Source organism: Myotis myotis, unplaced genomic scaffold (assembly GCF_014108235.1).
Source record: "Myotis myotis isolate mMyoMyo1 unplaced genomic scaffold, mMyoMyo1.p scaffold_m19_p_14, whole genome shotgun sequence".
NCBI lineage: Eukaryota > Metazoa > Chordata > Mammalia > Chiroptera > Vespertilionidae > Myotis > Myotis myotis.
Window position 1 is genome coordinate 43,190,069 of NW_023416318.1, and position 16,275 is coordinate 43,206,343.

Consider the following 16,275-nt stretch of genomic DNA (forward strand, 5'->3'; position numbering starts at 1 on the left):
AGCCAAGGTTGAGAACCACTGAACTAGGAAGTTAGATATCAGTGGTTCCCAATATTGCCATGATTACAACATGTTCTTCTCATTTAATTTTGTGATCCACCCTTCCTCCTTTATGCAATTTTATTTTAAATTGAAATGAATTATCATTATTATTTTCAGGGGAAATAATTTCACAATACCCTTTGAGGTAGCTGAATATACCACAGGGTGTTGCAAAAGCCAGGCTGAAAATCACTGCTTCAGAGCTTCTGTTAACTGATTTTTATGCCCCAAACTTCTCTAAAACTGAATCTTTTTCTTCTATTTTGAAATTATCATTGAAAACATATTTTCTAGTTTCAGAAACCAACAAGTCCCTTAAGGAATACAAAATCTTAAAGCAACCTACTCCCCTAACAAACACAAATGTAGAGGTATATATATTTGTATACCTCTACACACCAGGTGCTCTTCTAGGTACTAGCAGCGAACAAAACTAACTCCATTCTCTCATGCAGCTTCCACTCCAGTGAAATGATGCAAAATATCATTATAATGCACAGCCATCCGGGAAATGCAACCCAAGACACAGTGAGATACCACTTCCTACCCACTAGGATTGCTATAATCATAAAGACAGATAATAACAAACATTGGTGAGGAATTAGAGAAACTGGAACACAGTTGGAGAAAAAGGAACACTCGTGCACTGCTGGTGGGAATGCAGACTGGTGCAGCCACTATGGAAGACTCAAAAAACTGAAAATGGAACTCCCATTTGACCCCGTGACCCCACTTCTAGGAATATATCCCAAGAAACCAGAAACACCAATCAGAAAGGATATATGCACCCCTATGTTCATAGCAGCACAATTCACCATAGCTAAGATCTGGAAACAGCCTAAGTGCCCATCAGTAGATGAATGGATTAGAAAACTGTGGTACATCTACACGATGGAATACTATGCTGCTCTAAAAAGGAAGGAACTCTTACCATTTGCAACGTCATGGATGGAACTGGAGAGCATTATGCTAAGTGAAATAAGCCAGTCAATGAAGGAAAAATATCACATGATCTCACTCATTCATGGATAATAGAGACCATTATAAACTTTTGAACAATAATAGATACAGAGGCAGAGCTGCCTCAAACAGATTGTCAAACTGTAGCGGGAAGGCCAGGGAGGGTTGGGGGGCAGGAGGTAGGGGAGTAAGAGATCAAAAAACAAAAAACAAAAAACAAAAAAAAACAAAAAAAATAAATAAAAAGCTTAAAAAAATAACAGTATGCTCACAGAAAATCAGTCACAAAAAAAACACATATTGTATAATTCCATGTATAAGAAATGTCCAAAATAGGCAAATCCATATAGACATAATATAGATTAGTTATTGCCTAGAAGGAACAAGAGTTTCTTTTAGGGGTGATGACAATGTTCTAAATTTGACTGGTGATGGTTGCACAATTCAATGAATACACTAAAAACCATTCAATTACACACTTTAAATGGGTAAATTGCATGACATATAAATTATGTCTCAATAAAGCTGTCATTTAAAAAAATTAGAGCTGTCCCCAAACTGGAAAATGACCCTTCATTGGAAATAATGTGAGGCAAAGGCAGATTGGTTTCTGCTGGGAATATTACTGTAAAAGATTAATTCAATTAGTGCTTCCCAATAGCAATTCAGACTAATACATAAAAATTACTCAGAAAATGTAATTACTCTGGCTTCCTAAAGTATCTAACTCAGTATGCTCACTGGGTTCAGGAATCTGTATTTTTAACAAGCTCCCTAAATTATTCTTATGTATATCAAAAGTGGGAACCACTAGACTACTAAGATTCTAACTCAGTGATTTATGATTCTCTGGTATCTGTGAGAGATCTATCTCTATATCTGGTATCTATCTAGTATTTTCATTCATCTAAGAATTTCAAAGTCCTTAATGGCACTCATTTCCCTGAGTTACAAAGGTCTGAGTTTAGAAAGAGGTGGCTTCATCTGATGGATTAGAACACCACATATTTATATTAACCTTATGTGTATCCTTTATTTAAGCCAGTGGTTCTCAACCTTCTGGCCCTTTAAATACAGGTCCTCATGTTGTGACCCAACCACAAAATTATTTTCATTGCTACTTCACAACTGTAATGTTGCTACTTTATGAATCGTAATGTAAATATCTGATATGCAGGTTGGTCTTAGGTGACCCCTGTTAAAGGGTCATTTGACCGCCAAAGGGGTCGAAACCCACAGGTTGAGAACCGCTGCTAATTCACTTTCTTCAGATAAGCCCTTCAGCTCAATATGGGATGAATAGATAACACACAGCATCTACAGGGGCCATACCTAAACTACAAATTTTTAAAAACCAGCCAAAGTAACAGTTTTTTGGTAATTATTAGAAATTTAGCAACAAAACCATCCTACTCCTGCCAACCATATTTTTACAACTGTGTTATAAAATTTAAGATAATTCTTTAAGTTTGGGTTAAAACTTCCTATTTAATACTTCCCTTTTTAAAAAGGGAGGGGACAAGATTTCTGAGTAAGTCATCAAAACTCTAAATTACAAAACTTAAATGAGACAAAAAATTCCAAAATCCAAAACTAAGAACATTGTTTTGAACAACAATAAAACTTCTTATAGTAGAGGCACCATAGCAAAATCGAACTTGGTAAGGAAAGAGACATTTTTTCTAGTCAGACTTTTTTTTAACAAAATGGCACATTTTCTCCACCAGCCACGCAAAGCACACCATGTTTATATAAACCTCATGTGCTCTGACAAGTCCCACCACCCCCTTCTTGCCTTCATTCCAGAGACATCTTACTTCAACTGCGAAGCTTTGGGTCTTGTAGACTTAATCTGGTCTTTACCCTTCTGATAATAATACTGAGATAATAAGGATTCAAGTCCAAATTTGACACTTTCACTTACATTACAAAAAATAAAAAGGCCTCTCAGCCAAAAAACACTCCTCTAACAAGCCCTGTGATGAAGTGTTAGTAAAGATTAGAAAATTGATTGCAGGCATGAAATATTAAGTTAAAACAAAGAAAATGTTTTCAACATGTCTCAAGCTGGAGAAAAAATATTTTAACCAATATGCTAGAGAATTTCATTAATTCAAAATAGTCTGAAAGTAAAGCTGCAATGAAAAAATAAAAACACCTCTTACTTAAATTCTTTTAGCACATTAAGAGTTGTACTTATTTCACAAAACAGAGAAAAAAGTGGTGGGAAAAGTCCACGTTTGGCAAATTTAACTATTAAGCAACTGTCAAAAGCTAATTTTATTTTCTTTCAACAAATGAAGAATATCCAAATGAGCCTGCAGTTACTCACATGCAGAGCCGAGGGGTCTGGCAGGAATTCAGCATCTTCTCCAAAGATAAAATCAGGGGGCAGCTCTGGGTATTGGGCATTGAAAATTATATCCCCTGAAATAAAAGAAAATGTCAGACCCTTCTCATTTCCTTGTTAAGATATAACATTCTGAGGAATGCACCAGAAAAAGTTCTGGAAGATGTTTATGTTAGACAAAAAAAAAAAATTGAAAAACACTTTCTGAATGATTAATTCTCCAAACAAAAGAACTGATATCCTCTTTTAAATTAACATCCACAACACGCAATCAAAAATTTTAATCTCCTAACACACTATAAATGTAAATAAACAGTAGGAAGGTATAAAAAGCCACATACAAAATACATGGAGATATTTTTGTTACAGTCCAGGCACTGCCTGCTAATTAACAGGCCTTGAATGAGGACTGATGCTCTAAAAATATAGTGATTTCCTGGAAGAAATTAAACATGTAGACCTTCGGTACAATGGAAAGAACACTGGCTTGGAGTAAAAAAAGTCAGGTGTATAGCCATAGGTCTCCTAATTATTTAGTATTCAAATCATCTTGGGCAAGTTGTAACTTCTTTACACTTCAGTTTCCTCATCAGTAAAAGTGGGATATAAGATCACTAACTTCACAGATTTGTTCATAAAGTTATTTGTTCGTATAAAATTTATAAAGTTAATAAAGAGACCAACCACATGTGAGGATAAAAGACCACCATGCACTAGCACAGTGTCTGGTATATAGCAAGCACTCAATAACTGATAAGGGAATACTAGTGTTGTTATTACTAGTATTATTTTGAAACATGACAAATTACAAAGCCTCCTTAGCAAATCTGTGTTGTAAATTCTCCTACCTCTCTTTTCCTTTCCTGTCTCCCTCTTTAGCTCCCTTTTTATTCCCTCCATTCACCCCAAGAATCAGTCCTCACCATTCTGCTAATACAAATAAGCAGATTAGTACACCATAATCTAACACACATACACTGGGTTCTAGTATATAGGAGTATGTATACTAGTGTACTTGCATACCATATATCCATACACACACATACAGTTATATCAGTCCAATCATTTTTACTGCTTAAACAATATCTTCATGGTGATATCCAAATTTAAACATTCAGACTTCAGTTCTCATTTGAGCCTTTCTACCCCTATGTACTAGGTATTTCAATGTCAAACTCAACAAATCTAAAAACATGCTCATACCCTGACTGGTTTGGCTCAGTAGATAGAGCGTCGGCCTGCGGACTCAAGGTTCCCGGGTTCGATTCCAGTCAAGGGCATGTACCTTGGTTGCAGGCACATCCCCGGTGGGGGGTATGCAGGAGGCAGCTATTTGATATTTCTCTCTAATCAATGTTTCTAACTCTCTATCCCTCTCCCTTCCTCTCTGTAAAAAATCAATAAAATATATTTTTTAAAAAAATAAATAAAAATAAAAAAAATAAAACCATGCTCGTCACTGTCTCTTTTCTCACCCCTCTCTTCCCCTAGCTGACTTCCCTATTTCTAGGGATGGCACTGTTATTCCTTAATCATCATGCTGAAGCTTTGGTACCATCTTCAACCCTACCTGTACCCTTTATACTCACAGAAAACAAAATGTTTCTCATATGGATATGTCCCACTGCTCACAGCTCTATCCAGGCCCAGATGACCTAGTCCAGTGATGGCGAACCTTTTGAGCTCGGCGTGTCAGCATTTTGAAAAACCCTAACTTAACTCTGGTGCCGTGTCACATATAGAAATTTTTGGATATTTGCAACCATAGTAAAACAAAGACTTATATTTTTGATATTTATTTTATATATTTAAATGCCATTTAACAAAGAAAAATCAACCAAAGAAATGAGTTCGCATGTCACGTCTAACACGCGTGTCAGAGGTTCGCCATCACTGACCTAGTCCATACATTCATGCATCCAATGAACAAACATTTAAACTCGGCTCTAGGCTCTATGCTAAGCACTAAAGACCAAGCAAAGAACTCTGCTCTTGAAGAGCTGGCAGGACTAGAAGAATTCAGTTATGACCATATCCTCTTAAATGATCTCCTAACACCAGTTTCCCTCCAGCCCATAATACATACTGTCACAAAGTAAATCTTCTTGAAGTACTGCTTTGCCCCAAAACTTCCTAGCTAAAAAATATCTAAATGATTCTCTAATGTCAAATGGAGTGAGGGCAAGCTTTTCCAACTGGCATTAAGGCTTCCAGAATACAATGTTCCTATTTATTTTTCCATTCTTCTCTCTATCTACAAGCCAATACCAATTTTCTATTCCAGTTGATATGATCCACTCACTCTCTGACCTTCAAATACTATGACATGTAGTTGAAATGCTCTTACCCCTTCTTCAGTTCTTAGCCATCCTGTATGAGCCCGCTTAATTATCTTTTCTTGCATAAAGGCTTCCCTAATAAATTCAGAACTGATCATTGTTCTTTATGAAATTCAACAATACTATTTGGTTATGTCATTCACTTGAGTATTGAAATGTAGTCATATTATTTTTATTGTTTCATTAATTTTTAAAATTCATAATAAACACACCTTATAATGTGAGCACTGTGATACACACTGCGTCAATACAAAGATGGTTATCCTCTAGGAGCCTACATTTTGTGAGAGAGACAAGACATAAACTTGATCTTCCTAAATATCTTGTAAGCATTCAGAAAACAAGCATGCTCTTATATTTATTTCATATCTCTGACAAAGCAAAATGCAACACATACAGAATAGATTCAAGAAATACTCAATATATGAAAGAAATTCTATTCTCTACATTGAATATCTAAGTACTGACAAAAATCTACAGTAAAGAATAAAGTATAGAAGAGTTATTACTTCTACCACTTTCTGTAAGGAATAAATTTGAGCAAGAATATATCCTTTAGAAGTTGGGCTTAGAATTAAATTATCAAAAGTTAGTACCAAAAAAAAAAGTTGGTACAGCCCTGACTAGTGTTGCTCAATAGTTAAAGCATGGACCCACCCACCAAAGGGTGGCAGGTTCGCTTCCCAGTCAAGGGCATATACCTGGATTGCAGGTTCAACCCCCAACCCCAGTCAAGGTGTTTGCAGGAGGCAACCAATTGATGTGTGTCTGTCTCACATCAATGTTTCTCTCTCCTCTCTCCTCTCTCCTCTCTCCTCTCTCCTCTCTCCTCTCTCCTCTCCCTCTCCTTCTCCCTCTCCCTCTCTCCTCCTCCCTCCTTCCCGCCCTTCCTTCCACTCTCTCTAAAATAAAAATCAATGGAAAAAATATATTTGGGTGAGGCTTAACAAAAAATAAAATAAAATAAATAAAAGTTACTACAATCCGTCCCTTCATCCAACCCACAATCTGGTTGTCAACTATATCTATTATGAGTTATAAAATTTCTTCAAATCTGCCAACTATAAAGCATTAATCCAAGCCAAGATGAAAAAGAACTGGTGAAAACAATACGAATGCCCTGATTACTCATTCTTATTCAACTACACCCAGCATGAACAATTCCTTAGGAGGACATGTACATTAGAGCTACGTTTTCAAAAGCTCTATGGCTGGCTTACTTTAGTGACCTTTAGAAAAAAAAATCATAAAGTTAATAAAGCAAAGGCATTAAAGTTTTGGAAAAAGCCAAGCTAGAATCCATTGTGCCTCAATGCTCAAAAAATAAATAGCATGCTAAATTCCAATAGAAGCAATTTTATTATTTTTGTTTCTACTGAAGACACAAAGCTTGCTTTTCAAATTCTCAAAGGAGCATTGTCAGTAATACATCGTATTTCCAAACCACCAAACATTAAAAATCTGATCCAAGGATATTCACTCTTGCCAATCCTATTCAGCATTGTACTGCAACTTCTAGCCAGGGCACTTAGGCAAGAAAAATGAATAAATGGCATCTAGATTGGCTATAAAATCCAAAAGAAATAAAAAATAAACTATGGGAACCAATAAGTTCAGCAAGGTTGCAAAATACAAGGTAAATGTATAAAATCAATTGCATTTCTATACATTATCAATGAACAATCTAAAATGAAATTAAGAAAGCAATTTCACTTACAACAGCATAAATAAGAATAAAATACTTAGGAATAAACTTAACAAAAGAAATGTAAGATTGTACACTTAAAAACTACAGTCATTGGTGAAAAATGTTAAAGAAGGCCTACATAAATGGGAGACATCGCATGTCCATGAATCAGAAGACTTAATATTGTTCAGATGACAATACTACCTAAATCAAACTACAGATTTCATATAATCCTTATCAAAATCCCTGACATATTTATTGCAGAAATTGACAAACCAATCCTAAAAGTCATATGTATATGCAAGGGATCCAGAATGGCCAAAAAGCAATCTTGAAAACGCAAGGTTGTAGGACTTACACTTGCCAACTGAAAATTTATTCCCAATTCAAAACCACAGTAATCAAAACAGTGTGGTACTGGCATAAGCAGAGACATTCTGATCAATGGAATAGAATTCAGAGTCTAGCAATAAACTTTCACATTTATAGTCAATTGATTTTGACAAAGGCACTAAGACAATTCAATGGGGCAAAGAGAAAATACTGAGTGTTGGCGAGGCTGTGGAAAAACTGGAACCCTTGTGAGCCACGGGTGGGAATGCAAACTGGTGTAGCCACTATGGAAAACAATATGGCGGCTCCTCAAAAATTTTTAAATGGAATTACCATGTAATTCAGCAATTCTACCAAAACAAGTGAAATCGGTGTTTCAAAGAGATATTTGTACACTATTATTCCCAATATAGTAGTCTAACTAAAGCAATTGCCCATTGACAGTTAAAAAGATGAACATACACAATGGAACATTAAATTTAACCTTAAAAAGGACATTCTGGCACATGCTATTACATGAATAAAGCTTGAGAATGTTATGGTAAGCAAAATAAGCCAGTCACAAAAAGACAAGAACTATGTGATTCTACTTATATGAAGTATCTCTGTCAAATTCATAGAGACAGAAAGAAGAATGGTGGTTGGCAAGGGCTAGGGGAAAAGGAAATTGGGAGTTGTTTAATGGATATAAATAGTTTGTTTTACAAAATGAAAAGAGTTATGGAGATTGGATGCACAACAATATGAATGTACTTAACACTACCGAAATGTACACTTAAAAATTATTAAGATGCTAAATTTTATGTTATGCATATTTTACCACAATTAAAAAAAAAAATTTAGCCCAGCCGGCATGGCTCAGTGGTTGAACATCAACCTATACATTGTCAGACTAAACCAGAAGGTCACGTTTCGATTCCTGGGCAGGGCATATGCCAGGGTTGCAAGGCTTGATCCCCAGTGGGGGGGCGTGCAGGAGGCAGCTGATCAATGATTCTCTCTCATCATTGATGTTTCGATCTCTCTCTCCCTCTCCCTTCCTCTCTGAAATCAATAAAAATATATATTTTTTAAAAAAATTTTAATAAAAGGGTCTGCTATGGAGTGAATGTTTGTATCCCCTTAAAATTCACATGTGGAGCACCGGCATGGCTCAGTGATTGAGCACTGACCTATGAGCAGAAGGTCATGGTTTGATTCCCAGTCAGGGCACATGCCACATGCCCAGGTTACCGGCTGGATCCCCAGCAGGGGGCATGCAGGAGGCAGCTGGTCAATGATTCTCATCATTGATGTTTCTATCTCTCCCTCTCCCTTCTTCTCGGAAATCAATTTACACACACACACACACACACACACACACACACATATGAAATTCATATGTGGAAACCTAATCCCCAATGTGATAATATTTAGAGGTAAGGCCTTTGGGAGGTGATTAGGTCATAAGGGCAGGGACCTCAAGAATGGGATTAGTGCCCTTAAAAAAAGACCCAACAGAGCTCTTTTGTGCCCTTCTGTCGTGTGAGGTTACAATGAAAAAACAGACTGAACCAGGAACAAGACCCTAACCAGACACTGAATCTGCCAGTATCTTGCTCTCAGACTTCCCAGCCTCCAGAACTGTGAAAAGTAAATGTTTGCCCTAGCTGGTTTGGCTCAGTGGATAGAGCAAAGACCTGCGGACTCAAGGGTCCCGAGTTCAATTCCAGTCAAGGGCACATGCCTGGGTTGTGGGCTCAATCCCCAGTGGTGGGCGTTCAGGAGGCAGCCGATCAATGTTTCTCTTTCATCATTGATGTTTCTATATCTCTCTCCCTCTCCCTTCCTCTCTGAAATCAACAAAAATATATTTAGAAAGAAAAGAATAAAGATCTTAATTTTAAAAAAAAGTAAATTTTTGTTGCTTAAGCCATTCAACGTCTAATATGTTGCTATAGCAGCCCAAACAAACTAAGAGTCTTTTCAACAAATAGTGTTGGGACAATGGGATATCCTCATGCTAACCAATCAAAGTTGAGTCCCTAAACTATACCAAAATTACCTCAAAATGGATCAAAGATCTAAGTGTAAGAGAGAAAATTATAGAACTCTTTGAGGAAAACATAAAAGTATATCTTTATTATTAGGCAGTGTTTTCTTACATATGAAATCAAAAGCACAAGCAACAAAAGAAAAACTAAGTAAATTGGATGTCATAAAAATGTTACATTTTTGTCCTTCAAGGACACTATCTAGAAAGTGAAAAGACAACTCATAGGAGAAAATACATGATTTGGCACATCATATGTATGATAAAGAACTTGAACCCAGAATATATAAGGCACACTTATATATAAGACACCTCAATAATAAAAAGACAACCCAATTTAAAAATGGACAAAGGGTTTAAATAGCTATTTCTCTAAAGTAGATATGGAAATGGCCAACAAGTATATGAAAAAATCCTCAACATCATTAATCATCCTATATAATAAAAGGGTAATATGCAAATTGACCCTAATGGCAAAAGAACCTGGAACAACCGGTTCCCTATGATGTGCACTGACCACCAGGGGGCAGACACTCAACCCAGGAGCTGCCCCCTGATGGTCAGTGCGCTTCCACAGGGGGAGCACCGGACAGCCAGAAGCTGGCTCATGGATGGCCAGCGCAGCGGCGGTGGCGGGAGCCTCTCCCACCTCCAAGGCAGCAATAAGGATGTCTGACTAATGGGCTCCTGGGCTACCAGAGGGATATCTGACTGCCAGCTTAGGCCCAATCCCCCAAGGAGCGGGCCTAAGCCAGCAGGTGGACATCCCCCAAGGGCTCCTGGACTGTGAGAGAGCAAAGGCCAGACTGAGGGACCCCCCTGCCCGGTGCATGAATTTTCATGCACCGGGCCTCTAGTTAATAAAATAAAAATAAAAACCACAATGAGATACCACTTCACACCTACTATGATGGCTACAATCAAAACGACATAGAATAATAGGTCTTGGTGAGTATGTGGAGAAACTGGAACCCTCATACACTGCTGGTGGGAATTGAAAATGGTACCACCACTTTGGAAAACAGTTTGTCAGTTCCTCAAAATATTAAACACAGAGTTACCTTATGACCCACCAATTCCACTCACAGGTATATACTCAAGAAAAATGAAAACATGTTCACACAAAAACTTGCACATGAGTGTTTATAGCAGCACTATTCACATTGACAAAAAGTAGAAAAAAAAACAATGTCCATCAACTGAAGAATGGATAAATAAAATGTGAGATATGTATATCATTCAGTTATTTAAAAAAGGTACTGTTACATGCTACAATGTAGATGAACCTTGAAAACTTTATGCTAAGTGAAAACAGTCAGACACAAAAGGCCACATATATTGTATGATTATTGTATAATTTCATTTACATGAAATGTCTAGAATGTAAATCCATAGAGACAGAAAGTAGATTAATGGTTGCCAGGGTCAGGAAAAGGAGGAAATGGGGAGTGACTGCTAATAAGTACAAGGTTTTTTTTATGGAGATGAAAATGTTGTGGAATAGTGCTGAAGGTTGCACAACTTTGTGAATGCATTAAAACCACTGAATTGTACACTTCAAAGAGAGAATTGCATGGTATGTAAATAAATTTCAATAAAGCTGTTATTTTTTAGTGTGATACAAAAATGTGTCCTACTTTAATCTTAACTTAAATAAATGAACTAGAAAGTATTTACTCAATGGTTCTGAATAAATTTATTTTTTATAAATAAAATCATCTTGAAAATGCAATTAGGGAGTTCTCCCATTTTTAAAACTCTGCAATGAGCTCTTTTTAAAAACAAAGACTATTTTGATAATCTCTGAATACTTACAAAGATCTTTCATTTTCAAGAAGCTCCCACATGGATCCTTTTAAACAACAGTACTGGGGAAGTTAATTTCTTTTTTTTTTCTTACTTTAGTTGATATTTTTACATTTTAAAGCAGCTCAAAGTATTTGACTATACAATATTTTTTAAATAAAAGCTATATACCAAATTATCACACCCTCAACTGGGAGGATCTTTTTAGAGAGACGTTACTATAATATATATAATAAAAACATTATACAAGTATTTTTCAAAACAAGTAAATTTAAATACCTTTCAGAATCTCACCCTCACATTTCAGAATTTCTCAAACTCTTACCTTCAACCTCTAAGATCTCCTGAAACACTGTGTTCAACATCTATAGTCTCTTTGCAATAAAATGCGTCATTGTTTTCTTGCTATGGAGAACAGTCAGTAAATCAGTCAAGAACATTATTAAAAACCTCGATGCACAGATGCACATATTGGACACCTGGGGAGTGATATGGGAAGGAGAAAACACAGCACCTGACCTCAAGGCGGAGATGGTGGAGAAAAGACCAAAACAAATCATACAGGAGAGCAATAGCCTCGCATTTCCTTTATTTCACCCTGGAGAAGATGACAGGAACACAAAGTACAGACTACTCAGATACTGCTTATTTCAACTTTCCAGAAAAAAGAAGAGTAGGCAGGAGGACGAAGAAATAAAAGTAGGATAGAGGGTGACATAAGGTGAGGTTAAAAAAAAAAGTAAAGACACAAAACACCTAGAATGGCTAACAGTTGTGATCAACTAAAAACAAAATGGTAGTTTCAAGTTTTATTTTTTATCACAACCTGAAAATGTCTGGGCTACAATACTGGGACCAATGCTTCATAATATGACACATTCATGAAATCACAGAAATTCCAAAATGAAGAGTTGTTATGTGTATTAACGTATTTTAAGGTAGTTTTAATTTACACACCTGTGCCTTAGAATCTGACAATTTTAATATATTCTTTTTTATTTCATAGAAGAAGGGAGATAAAGAGAGAGAGATAGAAACATCAATGATGACAGAGAATCATTGATCAGCTGGCTCGTGCACATCCCACACTGGGGATCAAGTCCACAACCTGAGCATGTGTCCTGACTGGGAATCGAACCGTACCTCCTGGTTCATAGGTTGACGCTCAACCACTAAGCCACGCCAACTGAGCTAGAAGCTGCCAATCTTGAGGATATCAACATCATCTCAGGAAGGCCTCGTCCCAGATTGCAGAGTGAGCCATCATCCTGATCCCAGTCATAGAAGGACCACAGCTTGTCCACAGGCTCCTTTCCCTATTCTTACCACTGAAATAGTATCTACCTTAAAGTGTGCGTGTGTGTGTGTGTGTGTGTGTGTGTGTGTGAATCCTCACCCGAGGATATTTTTCCATTGATTTTTAGGGAGAGTGGGAGAAAGGCAAAGACAGAGAGAAACATCAATGTGAGAGAAACATATCAATTGATTGCCTCCTGCACAAGCCCCGACCAGGGCCTGGGCCGGGGAGGAGCCTGCAACCAAGGTACGTGCCCTTAACCAGAATCGAACCTGGGACCCTTTGTTCCACAGGCTGGCATTCTATCCACTGAGCCAAACCAGCTAAGGAGAACCTTAAAGTTTAAATAACTGCCAGGAAATACAGTTTCAAAGAAATAACTCAAGCAGTAAATAACTGGAGTTTTGCCAATAATGGAAGAATTATTCCTCAGTTGCTACATAAAATGGTTATTTACTGAAACTCCAAGTATGGAAAGTAAGCATCAGATGAGAACCTTGTGGAAATGCCAGCTGAAGGAGATTCTCAATGGGAAGGTAGATTCAAGCAATAATTTGACAAAAGACTTTAGAGAGGTGACTCATTGCCAAGAGTTCTCTTTTTTTTTTTTTTTATTGCTTAAAGTATTACAAAGGGTATTACATATGTGTCCATTTTATCCCCCCGCCCTAGACAGTCCCCTAGCCTCCCCTATCCCCCAATGTCTTATGTCCACTGATTATGCTTATATGCATGCATACAAGTCCTTTAGTTGATCTCTTACCCCCCTACCTCCTGCCCCCCAACCCTCCCCGGCCTTCCTGCTGCAGTTTGACAATCTGTTTGAGGCAGCTCTGCCTCTGTATCTATTATTGTTCAAAAGTTTATAATGGTCTCTATTATCCATGAATGAGTGAGATCATGTGGTATTTTTTCTTCATTTACTGGCTTATTTCACTTAGCATAATGCTCTCCAGTTCCATCCATGACGTTGCAAATGGTAAGAGTTCCTTCCTTTTTAGAGCAGCATAGTATTCCATCATGTAGATGTACCACAGTTTTCTAATCCATTCATCTACTGATGGGCACTTAGGCTGTTTCCAGATCTTAGCTATGGTGAATTGTGCTGCTATGAACATAGAGGTGCATATATCCTTTCTGATTGGTGTTTCTGGTTTCTTGGGATATATTCCTAGAAGTGGGATCACAGGGTCAAATGGGAGTTCCATTTTCAGTTTTTTAAGGAAACTCCATACTGTTCTCCACAGTGGCTGCACCAGTCTGCATTCCCACCAGCAGTGCACAAGTGTTCCTTTTTCGCCACATCCTCTCCAGCACTTGTCGTTTGTTGATTTGTTGATGATAGCCAGTCTGACAGGTGTGAGATGGTACCTCATTGTTGTTTTGATTTGCATCTCTCGGATGATTAGTGACTTTGAGCATGTTTTCATATGTCTGCCAAGAGTTCTAACTCTTGATAGTGTTTCCTTATACTGAAGTTTAATCTCTCTTTCTCTTAAAATTTCATCCACTACTTCTTAGGAATTTATGGAACAATTCTAGTTTCATTTTAATATCACAGACCTTCTACTCCCTTTACAGGCAGCTCTTGTGACCTCTCTTTCAATCCCACCATGAGTCACATTTTGACGAGGCTAAATACCCCAGTTTCTTTCACTATTCCTCATATGACTTGGTCTCAATTTATTTTATCATCCATTCCTCTCTTCTCTGCAGGTGTACCAGTTTGTGTAAATCCTCTTAGAGGATAATACCCAAAACTAACCATAATCTAAAGAGCACAGAATCAAGTTCAAAAATCCATGCCTTCATTTTCGATACTAACCTTCTATTTAAAAAATACCACTGAAAATTGAAATAGCTTTCTTTGGCAGACACATCAGTGTTGACTAGTATTATGCTTCCTATCAATTAAGAGTCCCAAGACTTTTATATACATACTAGAGGCCCGGTGCATGAAAATTCGTGCACTCGGGGGGGGGGGGGGTCCCCTCAGCCCAGCCTGTGCCTTCTCACAGTCCAGGACCCCTCAGGGGATGTCCACCTGCCAGCTTAGGCCTGCTCCCCAGGGGATCGGGCCTAAGCTGGCAGTCAGACATACCACTGGCAGCCTGGGAGCCCTAGTTGGACATCCTTAGTGCTGCCAAGGAAGTGGGAGAGGCTCCCGCCACCGCCGCTGCGCTCGCAGCCGTCAGCCCAGCTTGTGGTCGAGTGGAGCTCCCCCTGTGGGAGCACACTGACCACCAGGGGGCAGCTCCTGCGTTGAGAGTCTTCCCCCTAGTGGTCAGTGCACGCCCTTAGGGTCAATTTGTGTATTACTCTTTTATTATATAGGATACACTGTTGTTAAGTCACATAGTCTTCATTTTTCTTTTTTCTTTTTTTTTAGTCTTTATTCTTAATTTGGACAGCAAAACTTCAGAATGTACTTCAGGGTTTTAAATTTGTCCCTATTATATATTTCAATCTTGTTAGATTTACCTCTCTGTTTACAGCTCAGCATAGTATTCTTAGATTCTATGCCAATTTTGGGTTGGCGCTCCCGGTTTCAAGTTATAAACAGACAGGCTGAACATCCTTCTGGAAAATTCTCTCTCTCTGGCAGACTGAGTTCAATTAATCAGTACCTCATGGGTGCAATCATATAAACAATATTTACCCAAGAATACTACAAACCTAGAACATTCATTACAAGAATACCACAAAGAAACTTATCAAGTACCTCAAAGATATATTCTGCTTTCCTACAAATTCAGAGATAGTGCCAATGATTCCATTGTATAGCACGCTTTATGTCTTGAGAGGTAGAATTTCTTTTCCTATATCAAGGAAAAGAATTATGGTATCTGGGAGTTGAGATAATTTGTATGACACAGGCCCTCAAGAAATATCTGTTTAAAAAAAAAAAAAAAGGATGATCCTGGCCAGTGTGACTCAGTGGTTGAATGCTGACCAATGAACCAGGAGATCATAGTTCGATTCCGGTCAAGAGCATATGCCCAGGTTGTGGGCTCAATCCCCAGTGGGGGCCATGCAGGAGGCAGCGATCGATGATTCTCTCTCATCATTGATGTATCTATCACTCTCTCCCTCTCCCTTCCTCTCTGAAGTCAATTAAAAAATACATTTTTTAAATATGAAAGTGGGGGAGATTAAATGTAAGTCATTTACATTGGCCTCCTTTCCACATAAGACTTCCTTCTATCAGACCCCTATCTCTAGACTGAGACCACATTTAATTCTTCTTTGCATTTCTAGTATCTGAGGCTATGCTGTACAATGGAAATATATTTCACACACATAATTTAAAAGTTACTAGTGGCCACATGAAAAGAGTAAAAGAAAAGGGTGAAATTAAGTTTCTAACTATTTTTTAAATTTATACAGTAAAATTCACCTTTTTGGAGTACAGTTATGAATTTTATCACA

The 16,275-nt window shown here is 37.6% G+C and overlaps 1 protein-coding gene across 2 annotated transcripts in view; it reads right to left on the bottom strand.

Annotated features, from left to right (window-relative positions):
- Nucleotides 1–16,275, bottom strand: part of BABAM2 (BRISC and BRCA1 A complex member 2) — a 357,703-nt gene that overhangs the window by 282,486 nt on the left and 58,942 nt on the right. For both annotated transcript variants that reach the window (XM_036335009.1, XM_036335008.1), the window contains exon 4: nucleotides 3,335–3,429. In XM_036335009.1, the coding sequence (XP_036190902.1) occupies nucleotides 3,335–3,429 (95 nt within the window). The remainder of the gene's footprint in view (nucleotides 1–3,334; nucleotides 3,430–16,275) is intronic.